We start from the raw sequence: 14,873 nt of genomic DNA on the forward strand, positions 1-14,873 counted from the left end.
GATAAACTCCAGGACAGGAGCAAACTTCAGGTCCTGCCCTTCAGGGCTCTGCTAGGATGAGGAGTTCTTCACTTTTTTCTTGGCACAGAGTGCCTGTGGGGGCAGTTCCAAGCTTTTGAAGACAAAGAGGAGTCTCTTGTCCAGCCCGCAGGGAATTAACGTGCCATCCACGGATCAAGCGAGACGAGAGAAGGGAAAACAACCCAGATCTTTTGATAGGGAAGTTTCACATCTCATTGGTGTTGGAGGATGGGAATTGGGCTGGATTCCAGTTGTCCTCTCCACCAGGAAGAGCTGTGGCAGCTCAGCGGTGACTGCTGGGGGATTCACTTCCACCGGGAGCACTTTAAACCAAATTTAAATTCCAACTTTCCTACAGAAAGGGTGAGCTTTGGAAAGCTGGGAACGGGAAAAGGGCTGAAGGATCACCATAAACAGGAGGCTTAGAGAGCAGCCTTTGCTTCCAAACCCAACAGCCACCAGACACAGAAGCAAGGAGATAATCAGTGATGGACGAGCGGTGTAATTCATTATCGAGCCTCAGCGAGGACAGAGCTCAGAAAGAAGAGGAAAACACTTGAAGCAGGTCTTCAAAATCTGCTCCACACTGAGAGATTAAAGGAGTTCATTTCTCTCCCTTTCACAAGAGATTATTTTATCTACCACTGCTCCGAAAAGGAGACGTGCTACAAGAAAAAAGCAAGATTACATCCAGTGAACAAACAAACGTGGCTAATTCAGACTGAAAACACTAGATTTTTTTTTAGCAGGAAGAGTAAATAAGAATGTATTCCATCAACAGGGGATGGCTGATTCCCTAACACTTTGAATCCTTAAACCAAGAACCAGGGGTTGGGGTTTTTTTCTGGGATTGAGAGGACATGGAGAAGGTGGGCAGAGAAGGTGCCAGTTTGAGATCATTCCCTGACCATTCTCTCTGTCTCTGTGGCCTCTCCTCATTTTTTTTCCTCTTCTCCATCTCATTTTTTCCAGAGATCAGGTGGAGGAGAAGGTCTCTGACCTGGCAGACAGAGATTACCACACAAGGAAGGTGCAATAGGAACAGTTTGAAAAGAGCAGCTCAAGCTCAGTCTGAAGTCCTATAAGAGGAGATTAATCCTGTGACAATCTTGGATCAACATGCTACATTCCCCCAAATCTGGGGATAATTGGTTCTCCAAGTGTTACTCAAATTGCTGAATAAAAATCAAATCTAAAGCTGATGAAAATCACCCCCCAAAAATGCAGTGACAGTTCCTTGTCATCGTCAGCCCATAAATGGGCATTCTCCACACACCAGACAAAGAATTCCCCCCCCAACCTTAATGAATAAACATTAAATTAGCTTTTTTTTGTCACTTAGAAGCCACATTCAATGAGGATTTTCCAGCTGTGGTTTTAGGATGCTAATTTAATTAGGCTAGGAACTCATCCCTTGCCTTGGAAATGAAAGCTGCAGCTTTATGAAGAGTGATGGTTGTCAGAGAGCTCTTCCTAAAATCCCCTTCTCATTTTCCCAGCTTCACTGGAGGCCAAAGTGGCATTTTTTTATCTGCACGAGATCTGCTCGGAATATCCCTGGGGTCTTCCCTTTGCAAGAGACCTCGCCTGGAATGCAAACTGCAAGAACACCCCAAGGAAGCCAAAAGCCTGGCCAGGAGCCACCCTATTGTTTGTATGGGGGAAGAGAAAACAAGGAGGGAGAGAAAATATGGTCTGTGGTCACAGGGCTTTGTAAATTAAAAACCAGACACAAATGCAAGGATTCCATGAAATGCCAGCCCGGGGGTCAGGCTGGTGAATCCCTGCTTTAGTCTCAGCCGAAATCCTTCAGATCTGCAGAGCAAAGGGCAAATCCTCAGATTAGAAACATCTTCATGGCAATGATGAAGAGCAAAGCAAAGGGGTCTTTCCAAGGTAAAAAGATTCCCTGTTTTCCAGTTCTCTTGGAACTGGATCATGGTTCTTGGATCGTGGGTTGCTCTGTACTTAGGAACTGAGTCCCAGGGTGGTTTTGGGTATGTTTGCTCCCGATTCTCTTGTGGCCACTTGTCCTCTGCAGGAGACTCGCACACGGTGTCTGCCCTTGGCTGCTCCTGGGATCCAGGGAATCGGAATGTGCAGGCAGCTGCGTTAACCCCAAACATGGAAAGCTCCGAGCTCACACCAGCACACCCACAAACGAGCAGAACACACCTTAAAAAGGGTAAGATTTAAAAGATTTTAAAAAACCCTCAACACCTTGGAATTCTGATGGAGGACTGAAAGCCAGCAAAAAGTTTCTTTCCTTCTTTTCTCAAATAAACAGATCCATAAAAAAGCAGTCCCAGGAAGTGAACACTTGAGGGATCCTATCAAATATCAGTCTGAGTCTGGCAGAGGTGCTGCTCCTCTTGCAGCTCAGGAGAGTTTGGTGATTGGAGACCCCAAATCAAGATTTTAACCCTCAGAAGCATCTCCCCAGTTTGCCTTTCCGAGGCTGCAGCTCGTCTGTCAGTAATTGTGGTTGTTCCTGCCTCCCAAACAAAACTCCTGAGTTGGAAGCTCCCAGTCTGCTCCCAGTGCTTTCTCCAACATCCTTCTCTGTCTATCCTGGCATTTCCCAAACTTGCCAGTGAAATGTGGGGTTCATTGGAGCTCTGCCTACAGGAGTTTGCTCTCTGGGAACTCTTTTCCCATCATTTTGGTTCTCCCATCAAACACGCTCCAGGATGAGCCGTGCAAAACTCCGCTCCCAAGGCCTGGAGAAAGGTGAGACCCTCCCCAGGTGGCTTCTAGAGGCCACCAAACAAGGAGCCCCAAAGGCACTTGTGTTCCCAAGGGGGACACCCTGGGCATGGAGGAATTTTGGGGGCTTACCTGGGGCAGGGCTTGCACCACCGTGTCCAGCAGAGCTCTCATGCCCGTGGCCATTTTCAGCAGTTTCAGCACTGAAATGAAGAGCAAATCCTGCTCAGCAGGGCTGGGGAATATTGCAGGGAAAATGCATGAAGGAAATCCAGGTTCAGGTCTGGCAGGGAGGGTTTCAATCTCTCTTACAGCCGTTTATCCACGTGGGGAGTTCTCTGCATCCCTGCGGGACTGAGCATCCCACTGTCAGACCCAAGGGGAATGGATTCCCACTGCCTAAGGGCAAGGCTGTGGGATATTGGGAAGGAATTCCTCCCTGGGAGGGTGCTGAGGCCCTGGCACAGGGTGCCCAGAGAAGCTGTGGCTGTCCCTGGACCCCTGGAAGTGCCCAAGGCCAGGCTGGATGGGGCTTGGAGCAGCCTGGGACAGTGGAAGGTGTTGGAGTTGGAACTGGATGGGCTTTAAGGTCCCTTCCCACCCAACCCATTCTGGGATTCTATGAAAATGGACAAAAGCCTGCAAGAACTCCAATGTGGGCAGGCAGGAAAATGGGAGAGGGATGGGGAGCCACCTCATCAGTGAAGAACATCTTCCCAAGCTCCAACTGCCATCGCTTTCCACTCTGCTCTGGACCAGTATAAAAAGTCTGTGATCCTGGGCTGGAATCAGAATCCAACCGAGGATGCCACTGGAAAACCCCATGGAAACCCCAGCTTGTCTCTGAGCTGACATCTCATGTTCCCCACTGGAACTGAACCAGCAGGGTGTGAAGGATGAACGTCCAAAGGGGTTCCTGGGGTGGCTGGAGATCCCGGGAGCAGGACACACCTCTGGCTATCCTGAGCACCCTCATGATCCGGATTATGGTGGGATTGATGGGAAGCGCAGCGTTCATCTCGATCTCCTCCAGTGTGATCCCCACGATTGACAGGAGAACTATGGCCAAGTCCAGCTGATTCCACCTACCAAGAGAGGAAGGACACACAAAATCCAAATGATACATGGATAGACGTCCAGGAGGAGGGAATTTTATGTTAATAACAGGCACCAGCAGATCCCAAGTGCATCTCCTCATTCCCATCTGGGCCCATGAATTTTAGGTGGTACAAAACCAGCTCAGAGCAGCTGGCACAGACATCCTGTGAGCCACAAAATCTGGGAAGTGACAGGGAGCTGACTGGGAAGTGTTTCTGACCTCTGAGCTGAGCTGGTCAGGCCTCGTGGAAAGGGAGGTACTGGGGGAAAAGATGCTTTTGGAATTTTGGGAGATTTCCGGAACTCCTCCTGCAAAGCCCAGCCAGCAGTTCTTAGGATTTCTAGCTCTTACACTACAAAGTCTGCACGCACAGAAAGCAGCCCTGGGCTCTTCCTGTGCCACCACAGCGATGCTGCATCTCCCCAGCATCTGGCCCTGAAAGTGGGTCAATCCAGTCCCGAATCCCAAATCCACACGGGTTCAAAGTGATCCTACCTGTCCTTAAAGAACCTCCGGAAACCAAAGGCCACCAACTTCAGGAGCGCCTCGAACACAAAGACGATGGTGAACACGTAGTTGCAGTACTTGAGGGCTTCATCCAGGGACTGAAAAGAGAGATCTCAGTTAGGCCAGCCCAGTTAGGCCGGCCCAGCTATCCTTTCCTAGACCACCCCCTAGACTGGCAGGGAGCATGGTGAGGGAAGCACAGAAATATCAGGAATTGAGTCGTAAAGGCTGGCAGAGCTCACTAAATCACCCAGCAGAACTCAAATAAAGGCTCAGCCCCTGAGTCAAAGAAAACCCTCCAAAGTACCAAGATTAGTTCTGCTAAAAGTGTCAGGTTCAAGCTCAGTGCACAAACTGTTCAGTCTGGGCCAGACACAAAAACTTCACCCCTTCCCTATCTCCTGAAGATTCCTGGGTCTGAAGTGCCCAGCCTTGGGGAGAACAAAAGCCTCGATGGATCATTTCTTGATTCCAGCCCTCAGGACAAAGGCTTTGCTTAAAAAGCTCAGAAAAATAAATAAACCTTGGAGATGGATTAAACCTTTCCTTCTTGAAAAATGGGACATCTCCAGAGCTGGGCAAAGCGTGTCCATATTTGGTGCAACGTTCCCGCTCTCCACGGAGCCGCTCTCGGAAGTCAGGAATCCGCAGTGTTTATACTTGAGGATGATGAGTGTTTATAATGGATTTCATTGGAGCTCTGGGCCAACAATAGCAAAGGAATCTTGTGGGGCCTTAAAATAGAGAACTGGCGAGGAACTGGGGACAGGAGGCAGCGAAGGGGAATTTAGCTCAGTGTAGCACAGGACTCTGCATTTCCACTTAAAAATGGGAATTACGAGCATCGAACCAGACAAATTTGGAAATAAACGCAACAGAGGAGTCTGCAAAGCACCTCCAAGGAAGCCCCAGGGCACAGGAAAGCTCTTTTTGTCCCCTTTGTGTGATGCCTGGGCTTTGCTGACCCCACACACACAGCGGGGTCACCAGGGCATGGCCACGCCCCAAATTTTGGGACTCAAGAGCTGAAAGTTTCTTCGGTGTTGGCAACAATCCCTATTTTTGTTCCAGGACCTGAAATAAAATGGCAGCTTAAAAACCATGGGACAACTTCCTATTCCATCCAAAGCCTGAGCCTGACTTCTGCCATCATTTGTGACTGCTTGCATTTGGATTTACAACTTGGTGTTAAGTGAACGTAAACCAGGTGTAAATAAGACCTCATGTGGATAAACAACATTTCCATGGGAAACAAAGGAATTTTCCTGCTGTAAAACACACACACACACACACACGTTACCCTCTGGCTCAGCATCCAGGAGGCATTTGCAGGTTACCATGGAATGCTGGAAAAGGAAATGCTGAGCCAGAGCTTCATCAGTGATAATGATATGGAAAATTTATATATGGACAGCCCCCATGATTTATGTCCAAGGTGTTCCGAGGGGAGAATGATTTTATAATATATAAAAAAAGGGAGGATTGGACTTTTAAATTGGTTTTTTCTAACTTCATTGAGGAAAAGAAACGCTCTGCACGCAGTAACTCCAAGTTTCTATCTGCTAATGGAATGTCCTAAAACCCTGGACTGCTCTCCAGTTTGAAGGCTCACTCGTCTGGGATCAGGAGAGGAAATATTTGGATTGGTCTTTTCCTGGTAAAAGCTTAATTCACTCTCCATTAGCGGGGGGTTTTTACCCAAAGCAGGGAAATCAAGATTTTGCCTGAAGCAAGCGACTCCTGAACGGCAGAGCTGGATCAGAATGCCGAGGCTTTCCAAGAACTGGGAACCCTGTGGCTGCTTGGATCCCAAGGGAGCCGTGCTGAGCGGCAGCTCCTACCTTGGGCTGGTTGTAGTGCTCCATGGACATGGTGATGACGTTGACGCCGATGATGAAGGTGATGAAGAGGTCGAGGTAGTGGCTGGTGCACAGGCTGTGGATGTATCTCCGCGCCGGCGAGTAGTCGGCGTAGTAGGGCCGGCGCTGGGCTTCTGCAGGGGATACAAAGTGCACCAGTGAGCCACGAGTGCTGCAGGGCTGGTGGCCACCACCACGTGGCCTGAGGGTCATCTCCCACCTGGACACAGGGTGGAGAATGGAGCTGAGCAAACCATGGGAAGCGGTCGAGTGATTCCTGAGTGATTCTGCCTCCCAGGACTGCCCCGGTGGGGTTTTTGGGATGAGCCCACTCTGGTGCCAGCCAGGTCCTTCCCTCTGCCCTCCCCTCATGGAATGGGAAGCAGGCAGGGGGAGGAGCAGGATGGACACGGGACCCAAAGCCAAGGGAAGAGCTTCAAACCCAGCGAAGCTTCAGCTGCAGGTGAGGCCAAAGCTTCGGGCAGGACTCATCTCTCCCAGTCCTGCTGGTGCCAGGCATATTCCAGGTGGGAGAAGAACATGCCCTGAGCTCAGCTTGAGTGCCAGGAGGTTTTTGGGGCGTTTGGAAGGCCTGAGGAAAAGCAGCAGTGCCGTGGCAGGGCATTCCTGAGGGTTGGGAGCACACAGGACACGGCCACAAAGCGCTTGGCTCTGCCAGGACAACCAGCACAAGCCTGTCTGGAAACAGAAATATAAATTTCTATTTATAAAATAGATCATTAAACAATATATCCAGGGCTCAGGGCACAGCTGCATCTAAAACCATTCACAACCACGTGAATTTTACATCTCTGCCTCTGGTTGTGATCCCTCCTTTTTTTTCCTCTTTGAAATGGGGGAATTTCTGCCTGTGACCAAATTCCTGGGGCTGCTCCAAGGAGAGTGTTTGGACCCCAGGACTGTATTTACTGCGTGTGTCTGTCTCAAATGAAACTGTGACCACAGGGATGGCCGTGGGCAGTGGATGGAGTCAAATTCCTTTCCAAGTGAAGCAATGTAAATATTCCGAGTTTACACAAGGCCAAGGCAGCATTGCTGTGGATTTTACAAGTGGAAGACGCACTGAGGCCGCACCAAGTCAGAGCAGGATTGTTCTTAACAGCGAATATTTTGCAAATATTTCATCAAATTCAGCTTTAAATGCATGAAAAGCTCAGAAGAAGTTGCTTCACCTTGAAAATAAGGAGGGAAATCAGTTTGGAAGTACTCAGTGCCCTCCTGAAATTCATCTCCCACTCCTCTCATCCTGCTAATACCTTTCAGATGGAAGGACTCTTGAAACGTGGGAGATTTTTTGTGCTGCAACTGATGCCAGATTAAAATCCAAAACTTTGAAATTAGTTGGATAAAGGGAAGCAGAATCTGCAGCTCTCTTTCAACTACATTTTTTTTTCCTGGCAGTTAAAAGTACAGTGGAGGCATTTAAAAAACATTTCCTCCTGACCAGGGTCACCAAGGCTTGGGGTTTTTTTCTGCTAAGGGGTGTGGAAAAACAAGATGAAAACAACCAGAGTTGGTTTTGAATACTTTTTTTTTTTTTCTCTTGCTTTCATGTGCTTAATCCTACGAGTCATCTTGGACTGCTGGGGCTGTCTCTGCTACTGAGCTCAGCCTGCCTGCAAAATAATAACAAAACCATTGCAGTGTAATATTTATTTCAGCCCAGACGAGGTGCTTTCATGTGTGTTCAGCATTACAACATCCTTGTACTTTTTTTTTTTTTTTTTTCATTTTTTAGGGAATGTCTTCTTGGGAGTGCAAATCATCAACTCCTTGGGAGGTCTGAGAAGACCCTTAAATGTTATATTTATTACTGATGAATGGTTGATGAATGGATTTCAGGACGTGAGCAGGGATGCGTTTGCAGCACGTAAGGAAAAGAGGTTGCAGGTGGCTTTAACCACCCCTCACCTGCCCAAATGCCCGATTTATTCACTATTCAGCAAAAGATCAGGTGTCTGTTCTACTTTATAAACCAATTACGTACGTAGAATCACAAGAAGACATTTTCCACTGTCAGGCACTGAACTGAAAACCTCCTGAATTTCCTGGCAGCAACACAGCTCCTTCTTTGCATGGGCTGGAGAGGAGAAAACTAAGGAGCAAGCAGCCAGCCCTAAAGGTGAGTCTGTCCTACAGCACAGAGGTCTCTCAGCACTGCCCAGGCCTGCCCAAATTCCTGCTGGGACACCTTGGGACAGGCTTAACCTGAGGGAGCTCTAGGAGAAGCCTGGCTGCTTTAGGATGCACACAGCCCAAAGCTTAAGGGACAGGAAGGAAACTCCCCCGGGGGACACATGCAAGGACGGTGGGGATGGAGGTGACAGAGGTGACAATACCCACATGCAGCAGGGCCATGCTCAGGAGGACCCCATGCAGTGTCCACTCGAGGAGATGCTGCCCGTGCCAGGCTGGAGAAGGGAGCTGGCATGTGCCGGAGGAGCCAGGGCTGGACTGGGAGATCCCGGGAAGGCAGAGGGGTTGCAGCAGGGTGGGAGCAGTGGGAGAGCAGCCCCACAGCTCTGGCAGGAGGGAGTTGCAGAGCTCCAGAGCCTCAAGTCGTTCCCAATCCCTTCAGGGTTCCCTTCGGGAAGTTTTACCTCTGTTGACAGCACAGAAGGGGCTCTGAGCTCCTCTCAGGTCACATTTTTAACTCTTAGAGGGAATTTTAAGTCCCCAGATTGTGTTGAGGGTTCACTGCACACACCCTGACTGCTGCTGGCACAACCAGAGCCGTGGGATCTGCAGGAGAACCTGGATGAGGAGGATGCTGCTCCGTGGGATGTGGGCGCAGCAACCAGGGGCCACCTGATCCATTATTAATCCCAGCAGGCAAAACACGACCTGTGCCTTGGTTTCTCTGGGAAAATGGTTTTTGGGATGAGACTCCCATCAGCCAACTGGCAGATTTCTGTCATCATGGAATCATGGAATGGGTTGGGTGGGAAGGGACCTTAAAGCCCATCCCATGCCACCCCCTGCCATGGGCAGGGACACCTTCCACTGTCCCAGGCTGCTCTAAGCCCCGTCCAGCCTGGCCTTGGGCACTTGCAGGGATCCAGGAGCAGCCCCAGCTTCTCTGGGAATCTGTACCAGGACCTCCCCACCCTCACAGGGAACAATTCCTTCCCAAAATCCCATCTACCCCTGCCCTCAGGCAGTGGGAAGCCATTCCCCTTGTCCTGGCACTCCATGCTCTATAAATGCTCGCTCTCCATCAAACACAGACAAGTTTCCCTTCAGCCGCTGGTTCGAACTGGTGGAAACACAGCAGGGAAAAAAGAAACCATCAAACAGATGAAAAACAGGAAAATCCCAGCCCTTCCTCCCCCCACTTTTAGATGCTGGCTAATGCTTGAATCTCACCTCTCTGCAGAGTATTTAAACTTTACTTGTGGTTCTGCTGACATGAAAATTAATGAAGCACCATCCCCTGGCTTAAAAGCATTTTTAGTTGGCATTACAATCCCCAGCTCCAGCTCCTCCATTACAACGCTCTGCATGAAACATTAGAAAGCCCTAATGGGGTTATTCATGCCTGGAACAGAGCAGCTCTGTACCTGCAGCTGCCTGGAAAAATAAGCAGCAGGGTTGGATAATTCCCTGCTTGGAAACTCTGAACACTCAGGGATACAGCACCCAAAATTGGAGCTCCAGCTCAAATGTTTCTGGTGAATACAGAGAGGGTTGTGGCACTGAGGGGGTGCTTAAATTGGAATATCAGCGTGTGCCACCCTCTAGAGAAAGGTTTGCAGTCACTGCTCTGAAAGGCGCCTCTGCCGGGGCTTAAAACGGCCTCGTCCTTCCACAATTCCCAGCTCTGTTGGGAAAAGCCTCTGAGGAACAGATTTGTGGCCACTCTCCTCTCATAGAGAGGAAATGGGGAAAAAGTATATCTGAATTCTCAGTTTTTGGGGTCTTCCCAAAGGGACACCACTGGAAGGCACTCTGCTCCCAGCTACAGCCTTCCCTGGGCTGGGATTCTGGGATTTCCAGCTCTTCCTGCTCTGCTTTCAGCCCCCAGTGTCACCCAGACCCCCCTGCAGCCTTTGAAGTGCGGAGCTGACCTGACACAGCAGATCCACGAGGGCTGGATTTGGCCCTGGATCCCAAAAGCAGAGGAGATCAAGCTGATCCACGTGTTTTTAATCAAAACCTTAAGTCTGGGGAGGCTGCTTTCAGTCTGTGTCTTCTGAGAAGCTCATTAAAAGGCTGAGAGCAGCAGGATTGTTAAATTACACTTGGATATAATGGATGGAGCAGGGACTGCGTCAGGAAAAATATTCTGGTTTATCTTGAATTTTTTTTCCCTTCACATAAAAAAGTTCACGGAGCAGTTCTGCCTTTAAAACCACATCAAATGCATTTCTCAGTGTCCTCACCCCCTGCCCTCCGCTCTCCTTGAGCACAGTGAACCTGCAGCCAATCCCTTCAGCAAAGTGGCCCTTGGATGGGAAAGAGGAAATGTTTTGGAAAGGTCTGAGGTGGTGACAGCAGAGAATTGGGCTGAGAGGGACTTTCCTGCTGAAAAATCCCCCCAAAGCAGGTGATGAGTCCCCATCCCACCTGAGAAGGAGCTGGGTCCTGCTGCAGGGCTGTGTTCTCCATGGAGCAATCCCTCTGCCGGGCTCCAAATCCTGGATTCATCTTGGGATTGGTGCCCAGATCACCCAGCTGAGGTTTATCTCATTCCTAGGGCTGTGTTCTCCATGGAGCAATCCCTCCGCTGGGTTCCCAGGCTCCAAATCCTGGATTCATCTTGGGATTGGTGCCCAGATCACCCAGCTGAGGTTTACCCCATTCCCAGCCCTGATCCCAGCCTGCCACAGCTCTGTGGTGCATTTCTGGGTGTGCAGGTAGGGACAGACCCCCCAGCCCCAGTCCCCAGGGGACATCACAGACAGAGGACAGGGACAGGACACACAGACAAGGTGCCAGGCAGACAGCGAGCCCAGAGGGTGCATTTGTGGCCTAAATCTTGCTCCTCTCCTGGTCTCTCCGACGCTGGGAATGGTGACTGAGTTAAAAGCAGGGATCTTTGTCAGCCTTCCCGCAGTCCTCACTCCTCTCCCTGGGCTGACCAGGCTCTCTCCTGCTGTTCCACAGGGGTGGCACAGAGCGCTGGGACACATGGAAACGGTGGAAGGGACACATGGAAGCAGAGGAAACTGCCAGCTGCTGTCACCATGCAGATCCCACAGCTCCACGAGCACACACACACCCCACAGCCACAGCTCACATCTTTCTGAGTCTGCCACGGTTTTTTCATCAAATCCATCGTCTTTGAAATCCCCCAGGAGGTGCAAACCCCTCCCAATTGAAACAAAAAAGAATCCCTTAAAATGGAAACAGCAATCTTCCCAAATGTGTACCAGATATTTGGGTTCACCTTGTTAACAACTCCAGTCTGGATGCCAAGCTGTACCTGCAGGTAGAGCCAGACAATTTCAGGGAACCTTCTGGAAGCCCAGCACATGGCCAAATGTTTCACTCCTCAGCTGCTGTATTGACTTGATCCCCTTCCAGAAATCTGTCCTCCTCCCTGTGTGCTCTCCGTGAAATGTTACAACCCTCATCTGTGCAATGGCTGCTCTGAAATAGCTCCTTGGAGGTGGTGGATAAAGAGGGACAATGTCACAGTGTCCATCACTTTGACAAGGACTGGCTCTTTTTTTGGTGTCTGAGCTGTGGAGTCACAGCCAGGCTTTAATAAGATTTATTTCCTAATCAGGAACTGAGCTGTGCCTCCATACCTGTGCCCCTGTTTTCTCTGAGGATGCTTAAAATTGCTTTATTTTTTAAAATGTCATATAAACTTTGAGTTTATCTGAATGTCTTTGAGGTCAGCACTTTGGAGCAGAAGCTGCACAAGGAGGACCCTGGGGAGCCTGTGACTGATTTCCCTGTGCTGGAAATGCTGCCTTCAGGATTTCCACCCTCAGACTCCCAAAGCAAAATGGGAAAAGGGGAAGGAAATTGCATTTGAACTCTTTGAAATCTCTGGAGAGAGTCAGTGTCTGCTTGAGCTGGATTTCATTGTAAGCCAGGCACTGAACTCACAACTGGCCAAAATGAAATGGGCTTGGCTCTCCCTGTGGGGACAACGGTGCCACCATTTAGTGCTGAGGTGTCCCCTGGCTCTAACAAAGAGCACCAGAGGAGCAGGAGAGGGGCTGTGAGGGACACAGCTCCTGCCTCAGGCCTGGACGGATGCAGGGAATGGGATGGGGTTTCTCCCACCAAAGCCTGTGCCTGCTGTGTCCTTGGAGCTGGGCTGTTCTTCCAGCTGGAAATGGATATCCATGGCTTGATGTTTGGGAGACAACGATTTGTCACAGTATTGGGTCCTTCCAGGAGATGACACAGCCAGGCAGAGTCACAGCACTGCTGCAGCAAACAGGGCCCAAAAAGCTCAGCCTTACCCCTGACTAAGCTCAGCTTTGATCTCAGTGGCCAGGTTTCCTCACTCCTCAAAAATGCCTGGCAGGCTATCCCTGCTCGCTAAAGCTTGTGGGAAAGCTGTGGCTGCTTTCCTGGCACCTTTCCTGGGAATACCCACTCGATGCTAAAGGCAGCTGGTCCCAGGTGCAGCCTGCCCAGGGGAGGTGGCAATGAACAGGTTTGGGGCAGGAAAGGAGCACAGGCTCAGGTGGTTTTTGGGTTTGACAGTCCCTGCTAGATCCACCGAGAAGGAAATTTTGGCTAAAGGCCTTTTGTTGCACCCTAATGGCCCTGCCCCTGGCCAGTGTTCCAAGGACAAAAGGAGTCCCGGGAGTGAGTCCCAACCTGGAATGGGACAAGCATCTCTTGTCATGGACACCTCCCCGAGAGGAATTGTCCCTCCAGCCCCAGCCCGGGGCTGCCCTGCTGTCCCCAGGCCATGGCTCTGCCCATGCCCCCATGCAGTGTCCGTGGCATGCGGGGCCATGCTCCAGGACTCCCAAACAGCATCGCTGCTGTTTTATCTGAGAAAAGAACTCACAAATCAAACCCCGCCACCACCCTCAGATGCAAGCGGCGCGTTAAGGCACGGAGGAGCCTCGGAGTGGCCTCCAGGCGCAGGGGAAGCATTGAAGCTGTTCACCCCTGTGTCCCTCAGTGCTGGGGACATTGTGGCCTTGCAGAGAGGACTCTGCTGGAGGGGGATTTTCTCCCCAGCCAGGTGAACAGGTATCGCTTCCCATCAGCTCATCCAGGACAATCCCAGGGCATCGCCAGCCCGCGGCTTAAGGCACCGCCAAAGAGGTAACGAAGCAACACAACCTCCTGCACCCCAACAAAAAAAACCAAAGGAGAAGGAAATCTTGCTTTGGGAGCAGGCAGGGCTCAGAAAGATTTTGGTTTGTAAGGCACTCTACCGACCAGACAGGTACATCTCCTTACTCCTGCGCTTTTTCTCCAGGCGGCGGAGCCGCTTCTCCTCCCGGCGCCGCGCCTCCTCCGCCTCCTGGTGCTGCCGGCACTTGTGGAAGTTCTCCACCACCACCCCCACGAACATGTTGAGCACGAAGAAGCTGACGATGAGCAGGAAGGAGATGAAGTAGAGCAGCATCCAAGGGTTGTGGTTCTGGATGGGCTGGGGGTGGTAAGAACAAGGGAGAAGCAGCACAGGCAAGGTGGGTTAAATCAGGTTTTTGGGTGCTCTGGAGCAATGAGTTGTGTGGGGAGGAGGAGAGGACTGGGAAGAGATTTCTCCCAAAGCATTTTCCTCTCCTTCACCTTCTCACTGGCTACAATTCACTTTTGGTGTAAAGCCCACTCTAAACTGCCTTACAGGATTTAATTATTTTGGTATCTATTTCACACAGCTTCAGATAAATCTCAGTGGATGAGCATCATCCCACCAGCAAGATCGTTTCAGCTAAAGACAGGCTCCAGATTTTTAATTTTTCAGATGTGGGCTCTTGGTTAATGTTTCTCAGTTGTTACCAGATCTTCAGAAGTGGGGGAAATTAGGTCCAAAGTGTTACTGTGGCTCCGTGTGGGTCCTACTCATGGGAGACTTGACTTCCCACGGAAAATGCCACCTAACTCACAAACTGAATGTCTCTTGCACAACACTTCTGGTGGTTTCCCATCCTCAAATACCCTCATTCTAATTCAAAACCCCATTAGACCTTGCCTGTACTACAGCCACTGGAAAAGCAACTCCAAGGAGTGGAAAACTTTGGCAGCTCAATGGGTAACTGGGACCTCGAGGAGGTTCTACAGCTCTGCTCCTTCCTGAGACTTGAAAAACCCTGGATCGCCCAGGCCTGAGGCTCGAGAGAGCAGCACAGCTGGGCTCTGCAGGACAGGTACCTGTTGGTCAATGCCCACGGCGTCCAGCCCATCGTACATGATGTTCACCCAGCCATCCTTGGAGGAGAGGACAAACAGGGACATCAGGGCCTGGAAAACGGACAGAAGAGGTTGGTCTTGCCTTTCAGTCCCCAGAGAGGAAACTCCCAGCTCCTCCTGTGGCCTGGCCTGCTTTTCAGCCAGAAGGAAGCACCTTATTTTATTCATTTGCAAACAGAACAGCAAGAAATCGCGAGGCTAAAAGGGGCAGCTGAGGGGTTGCATCCCAGAGCAGTGGCTTCAGGACAACACTCCTGAAAACAACGAACTGCACAACCTCAGCAAGAGACCAAGTGTTGATCTGATCCATTTTTAGTCAT

General features: G+C 50.4%; 1 protein-coding gene across 2 annotated transcripts in view; it reads right to left on the reverse strand.

Moving 5' to 3' along the window:
• Nucleotides 1-14,873, reverse strand: part of CACNA1H (calcium voltage-gated channel subunit alpha1 H) — a 161,569-nt gene that overhangs the window by 16,543 nt on the left and 130,153 nt on the right. Inside the window, exons 24-29 of one of the 2 annotated variants that reach the window (XM_048320802.1) lie at nt 14,515-14,604; nt 13,597-13,789; nt 6,175-6,326; nt 4,322-4,431; nt 3,679-3,812; nt 2,860-2,930 (exon numbers count right to left, since the gene is read on the reverse strand). In XM_048320802.1, the coding sequence (XP_048176759.1) occupies nt 2,860-2,930; nt 3,679-3,812; nt 4,322-4,431; nt 6,175-6,326; nt 13,597-13,789; nt 14,515-14,604 (750 nt within the window). Of the gene's footprint in view, nt 1-2,859; nt 2,931-3,678; nt 3,813-4,321; nt 4,432-6,174; nt 6,327-13,575; nt 13,790-14,514; nt 14,605-14,873 lie in introns of both variants that reach the window. The other variant, XM_048320801.1, reaches the window with a different exon arrangement.

Source organism: Corvus hawaiiensis, chromosome 16, assembly GCF_020740725.1.
Source record: "Corvus hawaiiensis isolate bCorHaw1 chromosome 16, bCorHaw1.pri.cur, whole genome shotgun sequence".
NCBI classification, from domain to species: domain Eukaryota; kingdom Metazoa; phylum Chordata; class Aves; order Passeriformes; family Corvidae; genus Corvus; species Corvus hawaiiensis.